Here is a 15,279-nt window from a genome sequence, read left to right as displayed (position 1 = left end):
TCGATTAAAATTCCATATTATATAGAGTAATCTACAAAATATCACAGTCCTGATTACACAAATACATATACAAATATACAAGTTTGTATATCCCGCCTTTATGATTGTCTGTATCTTCTCGAGAAGTTAACAAGCTTATAGTTCCATTACAAGATAAACAAATATTCCATGTTGTTTTAATAATAATGCATATAATTACAGAATTTAAACGATACGTTCATCTCTTCCTTGAAGTTAACGCCGAGAGTATGTGAAATGAAAAGAAAAAAAAATATGCAAAAAAATACGCCAATAATATTTTTATAAGGAAAATGTATACTGTTGGATCAATTTACATTCAAAGTATGAATCGATTATAATATTTCTTAAACGTTTCTTTTTCTTTGTTACATCTAGCTGTAGAAATAGGTACAATCAACACCTTGACAGCAAGCAAAATTGTCTACATATCTACATCAAGAGTTCCAAAATTTCAAAGATCTCAAATGTCGATATTTCATTCTCTTTTGTTGATGATATGGTTCCACAAAGCTTAAGCTTTACAGTCAACGATAAAGAAATAAAGTCAGGAGAGAAATATACATTCACACCAGAGGATCGAAGTCTAACACTTTCTGTCCTTACCAATGATCGTTACACACATGAAGGTGCTTGCTTGATGATTTCGTCAGGTATGAAGATAACGTCAGATAACTTCTACATATTATTTCAACCATATAAACCACTTATGGGCATACTAGGTACCTGCTTTATGAATGATTTACTGGTGATATTGATATCCAATGCATTACAAAATCAGTCTTTATCGTGATTCTGTTTGTCTAAAAGATAGAACTATGTCACTATCATGTAATCATGTGAACCATTCCATTTGTTTTACAGTTTTAGAAATCCGTCATATCAAATGTTAACCTAGTCTTTATAACTGACCAATTGATTATCAATAATCTATTAATGAGAAATGATATTTATTAAAACATTTAGATGTTTTGTATCATCAGCTTAATCTTTTGATAAAACAAAAACAATTCATTCTGATCAGGTTAGACTTAATGAGTCACTGACAAGATGATTTACTTACATTCATACAGAATATAAGTTTTAAAAAATAACTTAAATGCATTATGTCAATAAGCACGCAAGAAAAATGCAATGGTTGCTGTGGTGTAGTGGTTAGCATGCATACTGACCCGGCAATATAAAATCTGGGGTTCGAGGTCCGGCTGCGAATTCTCATGTGATGTTTTCTGTATATATATTATACCTAACGTTTGAAGACCTTTTACAGATATATCATTCAATGTTCTATGTGACCGTACATTGCCTGGTCCTACAACATCAATGGCATCATCATCGCTAGATCCTGACTCAAGTTCAGGAGTGAGTACAAACAAGTATAATGAAAAAACAACAGACGAAGACAACAACCATATACTAAGTGTGTATTAAGATAAAAATAACAGAAACGTGAGACTAATGAATCAATAAAGTTATTAATTGTAGCACATAATTTATTCTATAAAAGATAAAACTTTTTAATTTAAACTTAAAATATGTTATCTAAGAATTTCTTCATTGTTGATCTTTATTTTCATATGTTCTGTAATAGATAAAACCTACAATTATATTTCATGAACAAAATAGAATAATTGTCAAAAACAGAACAAAATAAGCTTAGAACAACTTGTTCCTGCATTGGTTCTGTTGACATTTTACGACTTATTATTGCACTGTAGCCCTGATTGTGTTACCGGTATTTGGTGGCAGTGTCATTGTCATATTGGTAATCATTTTCGTAATCGTTATATGTATGAAAATGTTCGTATTTATTTATTTATTTATTTATTTATTTATTTATTTATTTATTTATTTTCTTTGTGCCTTTTTGTTCTGCGATAAATGACTGAGATACTTAACTATTTGAAACACATAGTGTGAATTGCAAAATAATGATCAAAGCGACATGTGCGTTACAATACTGATTGGAAGCAACAGTAGCTTATTCTAGGGATTAAATGTATTGCACAGTTGTTGCTAGTCAAAGCATTGTTTTAGTACTGTTATTGTTTTACAAACTATTTGTAGATACATAAAATTTGTTAAATAGTTGTATATTTTTGTACTATGAGTAGTAACAGTTTCAAATGTGTTTCTAATTACGATGTTGTTTTTAAAAGTACATAGAGGATATTTGTTTAGTTCGGTGTAAGATCTGAATATATTTCACCGAGTGAGCACCAAAAGGTATATTTCACGAGTGGCGCAGCCACGAGTGAAATATGAATTTTGGTGTTCACAAGGTGAAATATATTTCGATCTTACACTAAACTAAACAAATTTTCTTTTTATTACATGCAAAGAAACGTTTTAAAAAGACATAAAACCTAATACTGAATAAAAATCGCGCCAAATAATTATACAACGTGACGTCGTTTATTACGTCACGTCATTAAGTTGGTACCCAGTACTGTGTACGCTGGTATTTCACTGAAACAACGTAAGGGGCTTAAATTCAAAACGGTGAAATTATCAAAGTGGTAATTTCACTGTTTCAAATAGTGAAATTACCAGTTTTTATATCACTGATATATTTCTATAAACCACCGAAAATCATGTAATAAATAGTAGTAACAATTTTACATGTGTTGCTAATAATAAAGTTACATGGCATCCATAACAATACAATGCATTAATTTTATCATTATTTCCTTTAAGAACAATATTTGTACTGATGGATCCAGTGTCTGGTATATTTCAGGCATCGGGCAATTAAAAAACAGAGACCAAGCAATCAATCAAATAGAGTCACAATGTCGAGCATAGTACCAAACACAAATCAACGTGAATGTGATACTAACACTTACGAAATACCTGACCAAAATGCTTATGACGGTCTGGACAGGCAAGGAAATACTACATCGGGTGACATGTACCAGCATCTATATAAAGAAACAAACAATTCACATGGCGAAAGGTAAATACACAATTTAAAAAACAATAACAAATTTGCAATGTCGAATGTCATAGATAAATGATAAGTAATTATCAATACAATGAATTTTGAATAAGGAATAAAATACATAATCGATGCACACAATGCAGTTTTATTTATGTCTTCCAAGCTTGATATATTAAGTGTTATATTTTCTGTCCCTTAACATACTATGATTAATTAGACTCGATATACATCTACAACGAATTAAATAGTTATTCAAGAATTGAATAGTATTTAGATAAAATGTTTTGAAAATTCTCAAAATGGTTAACATTTAGTGATAAATGTAAATGTTGCATTATCTACAGGGAAAACAATTAATGTCATTTGCACCACCATTCTTATAAAACTAAAGTATGTGTCTGCAATATACAATGTACATCGCACATATAACGTACGTTCAATACAACACGAAGATGGTTATTATAACAATTCATTTCTATAATTTATTTTACTTCATTTTAGTCAATATCTAAACATTAGTATCAAACAGTCGGACACAAACAATTTGGAAAACGAGTATAAAAATAATCCCGGAAAAGGTAGTTTTGGTGACGGCATACACCGTAAGAATTCGTCACCTGAATATGAAAGATATAAAGCTAACGCAACTGATCAGATGTACGAAACACTACAAACAGACGAATGAACTTGGTCTAGACTAACTTTGCCGAATGATTAAGGAACACACACGAGTGACGTTAAGGCCATTAGCTCCCTTTAACCTAAAATTGAAATTACACGTGACTTAAATGAATGATATAACTTGCGAAGCTTATATAAATATGTTTTAGAATTAATAGAGTGTATTTTACGAGTACATGTATTTAGAGTTTTGTTAGATAATTTCACCACATGCGCACCTGTAATAATATGATAAATTCAAATCTGACCAATATTAAATTGTTTGGATAAGGTAAGATTTCTTTTTTAAAAGAACAAATATTCAGATAAAAAGCATAACTATGTAAAACTATTGAGTTGTAAATAATAAAGGGATACAGTAAAATATTTGATGAAGACATCTTCTGTTTTCCAAGTTAGCAGTAACACAACTATATGAACTAACATTTAAGACTGTGGACATACTGAATAAATCTTAGTTCTAACTATATACAGGTGTACTGACTGTGTAATCACAGATAATTTCAAAGCATTTTAACGAAAGGCCATGGCAACGCCTAGCTGATGTTTTTGCAAATATGAATGGTGTTTTACAACGATAGACATAGTACTCTCATACATATGTTCGAGCTAATTCTAAGACAGGCCCAAATTTGACCATAAGTGAACCTTACCGTCGTTTACCATATACAATTATGTAATAGTAAAATATCATGCTTTTATTATCTACGTGTGTCTTTGAATTTAGATTAGAAAAGAAACAATATTTTTACTCTTTTAAAATAGTCCCTGCTAGAGATTGTTCTGACTTTGTTGTTTTAGACTTTACCTTGCTTAGACACCAGTTGACTGATCTTGCATTTTACACGTCTAGAACGGTAGTTTGTCTTTTATCTTATCTCCATATGTATCTTTAAATTAAAATTTTAAATAAAACAAAAATCTATAAAATGTAATGATATAATTAGTTTATTTTTGTTAGATGGGCCCATTCACATATTCTCTTATTTTACTCCTAGTTTGTTATTATTTAATCATTGGTCTCAATTCGCTGTAATTGTTTTTCACCTCTTAACTTAGAGATACTTTTTGTCTTTTTTTCTTCTTTCCTCTCCATCACCCTTTATACGGAATCTTTATCATGCTTCTTCATGACAAATGATATCATTTTATATTTCACTTATATATTCCAGGACTTTGTTGTATATTTTATGTCAAACTTTCTATGGACAATGTGGACTTTGTTCGTTCAATTGAATGCTACACTTTGTTTTTGATACATTGTTATTTTATTCAACTTTATGTCACACTTTTCTTTAAAATGTTGTTGAACGATACTTTTGATAACCGTAAATAACACTTCTGTAAGCTGTCAGACATGTTAAGTCCTTACAATGGGTTGTGTTCCCTGTAAACTGCATCCCAATAGATGAGCAAATCGAAAATATATATCCTAAATATTAATATTTTCTAATTATTTTATTACATAAAGGGCTTATTTAAGATATATGAGATCAATATAAGATGATTGTTAATCTAGGTTTGCTATGTAAGATAAAATATTGATTTTATCTTAGTTGTTTCATTGAAAACACAGACCCTTATTAGAAAAAATAATATTGAGTCAATTTTTTTAAAACTGCTATGCTTGTATAAGCACATCCTTGAGACGCATAAAGTTGCGCTGATAGGAGCACTTGTTGAATCAAAACGACATCCAGATAAATTAAATATTCTGGATAAAGGGAGAATACTCGGTAACAACAAAATGAAAAATCTAGTTTGATTTAAACCTTATTTGTTCATGATGAAACATGTACTTTTGCTTAACTTATATTTTATCAATAAAAATATATGCTTAGTCAAGCTGGGGGGTGAGAGATAAATTAACGATTTTTCTTTTTTTACCTATATAATAAGTGGCATTTCTGTGTATGATGCATAAATATTTTTGACTACGTATAGTTATACGTACAACGGCTAACTCGAATGTTAGGCATTGGTATTTTTTATTTTTTACGAGTATTTTGATTTGTTATCGAGAAAGTCATAAAGACGAGCTCAGCATAAAAAATACAAACAATAATTAACGAACACGATAGATCTCACTAGAATGTAAAATTATTTACACATTCAGTATTGCAGTTACCCGAGGTAAATGTAAAAATAGAAATAAATACATTACATGAAAAGGTAGGATGTGGTTATATACAAAAATCGCTCAACCATATTACTATTCTAAATCTTTAACTTAACCGTCGAGTCAATTTGTTTTATGTATGTCGTATTGGAAACGAGTTTATGTGAGGTATTTTGAAATGGTTAACTAGTTGTTTACGAAGCAAAGTTATATTATTTGTTGAAACAAGGATATCAATGATGATTTTATTCTTCTTCCTCCTTATGATATGTTGTATAGATGGTAAGTAAACTCATCTTATCTATGTCATAGGCGAATTAAACGATAGCAATTGGTAATTTATAAAGCTAATCGATTCAAAACTTCACTGTTTAATGTTAAGTTTGAAATATCCCATGAACTATTTTTGGAAATCTTTTTAGATTATTGCATAATACTGACTTGTTGACTCATAATACAAAAACATGAAATTGCAGTTAAGTATCTGATATTGAATATGGTAATACTAACTATGTAATAAGCAACTATTATTATACTACGATAATTATGTATTTCAGATTTAAACGGTCAATTACGACTTTGTGGCAATGAATATAAACCAGGTACGTTCGTGATAAATACCAATTCTTATAATTATAAAGATATTTACATATTTATACATACATAAGCTGATATTTACTTTTCTTTGACAATAATGAGCTACAGTGTACCATCTCTTAAATCTCGTAGTATATCGAGTTTGTTTCAGGAGTACGTTATTTAAAGACACATGCATGTATGTAAATATAGACAGGACTCGATGTGGACATGATACATCCGTTTACGCTTGCTTTAGAATACTTTAAAGATGTACGCACTTCTAATGCATCAATTACGACAGATATAAAACAAAATAACAACTTGAGATAATATGCATTTTATTCTCTCGAAAAGTCCGTCAAAAATATATAAATGCAATGCGAATATTGGAGTTACACAATATTAGCTATTGATAGCAGAGAGATAATTTATTAAATAATAAGTGTGCATGTGTAATCAATAAAGAACACTGTCCCTCCCACTCTCTTTTATGCACCCAAAAGAATTCCAGCGTAAAATGTTATGCTCTTTGTTGTCCTCCTGTCCCTTAGCAATGTTATGTCGTTTCGGTATTTTTTGAAACGATGGAAGGAAATAGAAACTTTTTCGCAGAAATGTTAACCATAATACGGCAATATTCAAAGAACATGTTTGGATTCCTTGGGTACACTTCAAAGATAATGTTCGCTCAATATCTTTTGAACTTTTGCCAAAAACATGTTTATCATAATGAGACAATAATGCAATTCAAAAGGATTTTTAAGTATATATCGAAGTGAAATTACTGTCCTGTGCTATCTCTTATATAAAAGGGATACCCAGTCTGTACTCAGATAACAATTCCACCAATACCACAGTCCAAAGCCAGCAGATCAGGTCGAACATTATTAAAGTTTTGTTTGTTGTTGTTGTTTTTAAGATATAATATTATAATCGATGTTTTTTTAAATATGCATATACTTGCAGAATGAGACGATAAGTGTTCTTCCTTTCCTTGAAGAAAACGCCAAGGATGAACTATTTCAAAACTAAAATTTAAAAGATATGCAAAATAAATACACCATTGATATTTTATTAGGAATAAATATACTGCCGGATAAATTTACTTTCAAAAGTATCATGTCGATTATAATATTTTAACCGTTTTTTGTTTTGTTACATTTAGCTGTAGAAATATGCAAAGACAACACTTTGACGGCACAAAAATTGGTCTACATAACTACAAAAGGAGTTCCAAAATTTCAGCAGACACTTTGTGAGTGTTCGATAACTTCAAACACTTCAGACGTTGATATTTCATTCTCTTTTGTTGATGGTGTGGTTCCTCAAAGCTTAAGCTTTAAAGTCAACAATAATGAAATAATGTCAGGAGAGCAACATACATTCACAACAGAGGATCGCAGTCTAACGCTTTCCGTCCTTACTAATGACAATTACACACATGAAAGTGCTTGCTTAATGGTTTCCTTAAGCATGAATATAAAGTCAGGTAACTTCTACATATTATTTTAACTATGTCAGTTGTGTGTAATTAGTTCTAGGTGTCTGGTTTATGAATGAGTTTCTGATGCTATTGAACTAAAAATAAATGAATCTGAAGTTTGCTAATTGATAGCACATTTAGGTTCAATATTTAGATTGTGTCAATATTATCTGTAATTATTTGAACCATTTCAGATTATTATTCCAGTTCGACCAGGATACGAAGAATGTTTGTAAAATACGTTGACTTTTTTTAGATATCAACACCTGTTTAATTATTCTAGTCTTTTTGCATTAAGTATGTGTTTTTTCGTACAAAACAAATAATGAGAAGCACATGTAAATGAAGAATTAAAACATGCACATATCACATGCCGGCCCAAGTTGAACGTCAATTTAATGCGACGTCACATTAAAGTCAACACTTTTTAAAATACTCGCCGTTGCACTCGATGCAATGTTGATCGCGGTAGATTCACCTATACCAGTACTCATTGTATTCAGTGACAATGTTGTTGGTGACAATTCGAAGTTATGCAAGTGTCTGGAACCTATTTCCCTTTTGCCTTTATGGTAGAGAGCAGCGCAAAATCCTCCATCTAGCGTGAACCTAATTACATTGTAATTAACAAGGAGTTATCATCTTGCAATGATCAATCTGATTTTGTAGGGTACATATAAATCACGCTTTTCAACAAATATATCGTATGATGAATTTCTATAACGGCATACTTAAAATAATCTGGATAAAATTAATTATAATAATATTCTCAACATATTTATAACAAATATTATCAAATTAATTTGACATGAACATGAATATTAATGCATCTCTACCTTTGACATCTTTAATTGGATGTAACGTTACTGTGGTACGGGTAAAACATCTTCTTCAGCTCCCGAACGGTCAGACGTCGGTGTTTGGCCCTGACAAAATTTTATGAGTTTGTTCTGATGACGTTTAATCTATAAATGACCTGTCGCTGTCTGAGTGTTATTTACATCAATTACCGGCGTTGGAATGACGAACAAATTTTCAGTGACATTGAAACGTCTATTCATAATTTTAAAAATATATGTCGACGCAAAACACAATCAGTCACATTTATAGCTGAATAGACATCAATAAATTTTGGGTTGCCCCACGGTTGTTGTTACTATGGCAAATCTAAGCCGTGTGACACGACAATCTGTAATCCGATTAATATATATTTATGGCACCTGATTAAAAACATAAGTGTGACTTTGTTTATTCTCCTGTGTCGCGTTTAGAGTTTAGGAAGAAAGTCTACGTATTTTCCGAACATCCCCTCGTAGACTCAGTTAGTCACTGACAAAATGAGATTTACTTACATTTATGTATTCTGTATACTTTTTCATTTATCTCCATTTTGCTTTCTGCAGTGTACATTTGATTCCTATCTATTATGATTATATTTCAGTATCATAGTTCCTTACTTTAAGAAATATTTGAAAATGTTTTTACCAAGGTGCTATATATTTTACACAATGCTAATATCTAAAACTATATTTTTAGATACTACTTTCAACGTTGTATGCAATCGTACACCGGTGAAGCCATCAACGTCAATAGCAACGTCATTGCCATACCCTAATTCAAGTGTTGTGACGGACAAATATGTAAGGAAAACAGCTGACAAAGAAGAAAATAACATCATTGGTATGTATTCAGTGATAAGAGAGAAAATTAGCATTAGCAGTGTCTGTTTTATTTGCATATTCATATTTTACTAGCGCGCAAAATCCTGTAAATATTGCTGAAAGTATAAATATACAACTATTTGATACAACATTCTCTGCAATTGCGTAATTACAAAGGAACGTGCACTGACTGCAATAGCATCAAATATTAATAAACATTTAAATATTTTGAACTCAAATATATTATTCTCTTTAATGTAATAAAGAAACTTTCAGATTTCATCAGCACCAATGAAGTTACCACTGTTTTATCTTAACGTACATGCAATATTATCATAAAAGCAATGTTTTGTATTTCAGTACCAGTTGTGGCGGCCTCTATTGCTGTTTTCGTCTGCGTGGCAGTTGTAATACTTATCGTTATAATTTGCAGAAGGTTAGTTCGATACTTGTTCATATGATTTTCATATTGTATTCCTCATATAGCTATGATATTCACTCCGGAAATAAGTGTGCAAATTGGTTCAAATATCCAATAATTGAAACGTTTGAACGCACCAAACGACAACATTGATCACGTTATAAGCTCGGTTTGATTAAGCCTCTTTATAAATTGGTAAATACAAGCTACCGTTTACGCCCCTAGCACCGACTTAAGCAGTAATCTTGAAAATGTTGAACATTTGAATTTAGAAACATTTACAGATGTATTTATACGGAAGTTTTTATTGAACCATATTGTAACATGTTCGTCATATTACATAAATGCCAACTTAAAAAATCTTTGTGCCCTAAACGAAAACAATGGGTGGAACAAAATAAGATTTAATTTTTTTAGAGAGGATCAGAAGTTATGGAGGCCGTTTTGTGATATAGTTTTCATTTCATTGTATCTGTTCAATAAGGTAACTCGAGTGTGCGAAAAAAATGTTAAATTCTTATGATAAAGTTTTGTTTCTTTCCAAACTTTAAAATTCCTTTTTTCCAGAAGATCTACTAAAAGAAATAAACAGCCAAAAATACCCAACCAAGGTGTCACAAAGAAAAATAATGACGATGAAGAAGACGATTATTACATGACAGAAAATCCAATGTACCAAACAGCAGATACCAAAACGAATATAGATAATTCAGATAATGAGTATCATTATGCAGAATCTGCTAAACATAAAAAACAGATAAATAGTGGCGATTTAAAATGTAACCCTGATTTAAAACAGTTTATAAACAAAGAAAACCACCACGACCATTCAACATGTGTGTCATCTGGCCGGAAAAGAAATCCAACGGTAAAAGCAAAAACAGCGGACGCTACCCAAAACAATGATAATTCAGCAGTCAATGACAACATGTATGATACAACTAATGCGGCTTCTGTTCAACCATTCAAAGGATTTAATGAATATCATCATTTAAGTAACGCAGGACCAATGAAATTAGCGGTTGTCGATGTATACAATACAATTGGTAATGCAAGCAAATTTCCTGGTCACGAAGTCGAGGAAGACGTTTCCCATTATCATGTCGCAAATGCACGATAATACTGACATGTTCGTTTTACAATCTGACATATTTGTTTTCAATTTATTTGTATCTTTAGAAAAGTTTTTCAAGATAACTTTATCTTATCTGATTCCTTTGATTGTAAAGACCACTGACAACATCGACATTTCCGATTTCAGTGTACTCACTGTCAGTAGCGTCACCAAACTTTTCAAAGTCAACTTTGCTGGAACGCCAAAGGTTGACTTGAATTATTTGGTAAGTCTGGATTATCATCATATGCTTCCATCCTTTGTTCATCATTCGGTGCATGTTTTTGAACCAGCAAATATAGAGGGGACTCATTTTTGTCCATCATGGGTTCAGTCATGTTATACAAAGGATTCTCTGTCATATAATAATCATTATCACCTCCGTCGTTTCTTGCAGATGTTTCATTCTCTCCCTGTGATAGTTTTGGTGTCCTCACATTTTTCTTCTGTTTATAGGCTCCCCTGCATATAATAAATGATAAATTCAAATAACTAGTCGATATTACAATGAATTTCAACTTTTTTTTAAGATCTACTACGCACATTTATCCGGTAAAATTCCTTCATTACAGATATTTGTTGGTATATTGGCATTTTATTTTACTGAATTTGTCTATTTTGAATAAGAGATTGCACAAACCATGTATAGGAAGCTGCTTTCCCTATTGCTGGTCCAGTAAATTAAGTACTTTATTTTTTCTTTTACATGTCATTTATTTTATTAATACTATACATGTATGTATTCGGTTTAAATATATTTATTTAAGCCCGATTGCAAAACAAGTTCTTGCAACTTATATTTATCACTTTTGAGTCCGCTTCCAGGATCCAACCAGTACTGCTGTCATATGAAGAAACATGGTCGTGACCCGATTAGGGATCGAAACCATGATCTCTGGGTTGACAGGCAGATACTAGTCATATTGAGTTTATCTGAAGTGTGTATAAATTAGCACGTTATATATAATCTCTTGTGTTTACAAAATATATGTTTATTTTATCTTAAAAAAAGATTATGTAGCATTTTTCAGTATTTTCAAATATCAAATTAAGCATCATACATCTTTAAATAAAGACATTTTTCTACCTGATTAAAGTTTTAAGGATTTTGTCTGGCCCTTCGGGATCATTGATGCCATCACTATTAAGTGATGAGATTTCAGTACCGCTCAAGCCGGTGCTAGGGAGTGATGGATGTTGCACTTTTCATTATCCCTCAACAAAAAAACATCATAAATCATCTTATTTGATATAAAAAAATTTTTTTTTACTTTGTCAAATTGTTTTGCATTCTTTTGAACAATTGTGCATTCTTTGTGCACCACTAAAACATATATATTTGTATATTAAAACAGGAACAACAAACTCTTAAAATAAACAAAAATCAACCTTTTGTAGCAAATTATAAGAATTGCAACAAGTTCCACAATAACACACACAATCCCGCCAGTAGCGATACCTAAAATACATTGAAACAAAGTTATAAGTAAGATTATGACTGTAATGAATCTGTTGAAAAGGATTTAGTGACTTTGATTTAATGATGTGAAATAAAAAAAAGACATTTATTTTATAACAGCCTGGATATATCAACACATGGACTTAAAAACATCTAACTTTAAAATAGAGTCGAGTTGAGAATTGCGTACTATCATTAATTGAATTATTTTTTATATGAAAGACAATTAGTCATCCTTGTGAATCTATATATTTTCAGACCGTAATTGATAATCTATTTAAGTTTCATATTTATCAGAACAAAATTAGAAGGAGATTGGTGATTTATATAGAAATTCTATAAAAGCCCTTCGCATCATACCAATTGTACAGATATCACTGCTATTTTCTAATGTTGAATTTATGCTTGTCTCAAGTTCACTTATCGTAATCTCTGGAACCGTGGATTGTGTAACAGCCCATTGTGACTCATCACAGGATATATTAAATGTTGATTCATCATCTGTATTTAAAACCGAAAAATTTTTCATTTGTATTATCAATTATTTGAAAGAAAAGAATATTTTTTGTTTGAATTCATTTGGCAATCTACTTTTAACTTTGTAAACAAGTCATTTGTCGTTATGAACATGTACTTGTTTAATTGTGCAAGACATTTAGGAAATTGTTAGTTTTATTTCACCTGTAGTATGATCAGCTCAGAATAATATCATGAATGTCAAAACCTTTTAATGTGTTTTTATGTTTATCTGTTTGTTTTTTTTGTTTTTGTTTTTTTGGGGGGGGGGGTAATTTTAATGTTCATTTGACGTGACCGCGCCTAAATAGTTTACCTGCAGAAATAATAAGACAAACATCCTTCATGTTGAAATCAGATGTTGTTTCCAAAACCAGCTCATTTTCTTTAGTAAAAGTTGAGTTAGCACGTTCTTCTGTTTTGTTTAACAGGATGTCTTGAAATTTGAAATAAACGTTTTTACTTTCCCGCGAAATCTTCCGGTAGAAAAGTGAAACGCTGCTGTTCAATAATGCTGGTGTTACATTGCATTTACATCTATTAATCTGACGTGGCGGTACATCGGCAGTTTCTATGAAAACTTTAGTAACCATAGTTACTTCCGAGTGTTTGCAGATACGAACAGCTGAAATAATATGCATGGTATATAATGAGACGCACGATTAAAAGAAGTGGAAAATATACAAAAGTAAAAAGATAAAGAAAATAAACCACGTATTATGTGTGCTCTTGCGTCAAGTATAATTTGTTCAAATTTGGAACAAACATTAATTCTTAAATAAATCACTAAGCTCTAGTACATTTGAGTATTCCCTCATCCTTAAAACGATTGTAATTTTATAACTTATAATGATGAAGATGTTAAAATGTATTTTATGTCATAACAAGATTAGAATTATGTATACAAATATTAAATCGCATTACGTGTTCCCCTTCGTGTATTTCATTGATCTATATAGATAAAAAGTCAGCAGATCTGTCTTGTAATTTTACATGTCAGTATATTTATCTTTAAATTAGTAAATATTTAAAACGGGGGAACAGAAGAAAATTTGATTCATGTTGAATACATTACCCGGAGTTCTTCCACCACATTGACTCACGTCACCATTTGTTTCTGTTTTATAGATAATATAACCATATATCATGAACGAACAGTTGTCACGTTATTCAAAGCTTTAGACATTAATCTTTATTACCAAAATTGAGAAAATTTACTATTCTACTTGAATTCCAAAATAGGAAAATAATTGTTCCTACGACCAACGTACAAACTTCATATGACACTGTTTACTTTCCAGTGAATAAACTTGTTTTCAGTTTTGAACTAATACAGAATGGAGAAAAAGAGATAAGTGGATGCCATCTTAGAATTAAGGAAGTTCATGGATAAGGTTTTATCAAGGAGGATAAAATGTTGGATATATAATTTTACCAGATGGTCAGCTCATAGATGAATGCATCAAGAATAAGGAAACTAAAATATGAACATGCTTTATATTATTGCATCCTCGTATGTTTTCGTTTAAATATTGTAGAAAATAAAGTGATCAACATTTATTCTGATAATAGGATATTTTATACGAATTAAATACAAATAAATATGATGTTTAGTTTATTTTTCTATTGTTTTTTAGTTAGTTATTAGTTTGTTTGTTTGTTTGTTTGTTTGTTTGTTTGTTTGTTTGTTAGTTATGTTTTAAAAAGACTTGTCCAGCTTCCGTTTTTGGAACTGTCCAATTAAAGGGATATCAAGATACAGGTTAATCACTTTCGATTTTATCAGAATAAGGGTTAGCTCGTTTTTGGAACACTCCAATATCAATTACTTTTTGATCAAATGAACGGAACTGCCTACTGATATCATAAACGCCATCACCAATATGCCCGAATATATAATTCCTCGACAGAAAGCTTCAGGCAGACACCTTATATCTACTACAAGAAAAAAAATGACAGAACAGTTTTAGTACCAAGCAAATATATATCTTTACCTTATAACTGAAAGTCAGCAAAATTGTCTGCAAAAGTTATTAGAAAACTCTTAGTTTGAACCACGTGACTATTTTTAAACTTACCTTACTTAAAGAAATGAATATGCAGAAGTTTCTTTTAGAATTGTATACAATAAGAAAGCATTTATCACTGTGCACATGCAGATAAAATGAATAATTACAATTATCGGAATAGTTCTGAAAATGAAAAACAACGATAAATAAAACTGTCTCATCCGCTGTTCAGTTCTTGTGTTTCGTTTCGATAAGCACTGCACTTTGCGGATTCCACA

The 15,279-nt window shown here is 30.8% G+C and overlaps 3 protein-coding genes across 3 annotated transcripts; 2 read left to right on the top strand and 1 right to left on the bottom strand.

Annotated features, from left to right (window-relative positions):
- Positions 1-467: 467 nt before the first annotated feature.
- On the top strand, positions 468-1,806 carry LOC132745605 (uncharacterized). The gene is made up of 2 exons (XM_060734561.1): positions 468-671; positions 1,289-1,806. Exons 1-2 carry the CDS (start codon positions 518-520, stop codon positions 1,447-1,449), a joined length of 315 nt encoding a protein of 104 aa, XP_060590544.1. The 5' UTR covers positions 468-517; the 3' UTR covers positions 1,450-1,806.
- A 1,665-nt stretch (positions 1,807-3,471) lies between these two features.
- On the top strand, positions 3,472-11,158 carry LOC132745611 (uncharacterized). The gene is made up of 6 exons (XM_060734563.1): positions 3,472-6,041; positions 6,317-6,361; positions 7,504-7,827; positions 9,358-9,501; positions 9,843-9,918; positions 10,471-11,158. Exons 1-6 carry the CDS (start codon positions 5,996-5,998, stop codon positions 11,021-11,023), a joined length of 1,188 nt encoding a protein of 395 aa, XP_060590546.1. The 5' UTR covers positions 3,472-5,995; the 3' UTR covers positions 11,024-11,158.
- Positions 11,058-15,225, bottom strand: LOC132745613 (uncharacterized). Its single transcript, XM_060734565.1, has 5 exons — positions 14,068-15,225; positions 13,309-13,617; positions 12,837-12,977; positions 12,407-12,476; positions 11,058-11,479 (listed from the first exon to the last, which is right to left on the bottom strand). Exons 1-5 carry the CDS (start codon positions 14,138-14,140, stop codon positions 11,203-11,205), a joined length of 870 nt encoding a protein of 289 aa, XP_060590548.1. The 5' UTR covers positions 14,141-15,225; the 3' UTR covers positions 11,058-11,202.
- Between the last annotated feature and the right edge of the window lie 54 nt (positions 15,226-15,279).

This window comes from Ruditapes philippinarum, unplaced genomic scaffold (assembly GCF_026571515.1).
Source record: "Ruditapes philippinarum isolate M1 unplaced genomic scaffold, ASM2657151v2 ctg4512_1_1_1_1, whole genome shotgun sequence".
NCBI lineage: Eukaryota > Metazoa > Mollusca > Bivalvia > Venerida > Veneridae > Ruditapes > Ruditapes philippinarum.
The sequence above is the reverse complement of the archived record's forward strand: the minus strand, read 5'-3'. Positions and strand labels throughout refer to the sequence as shown.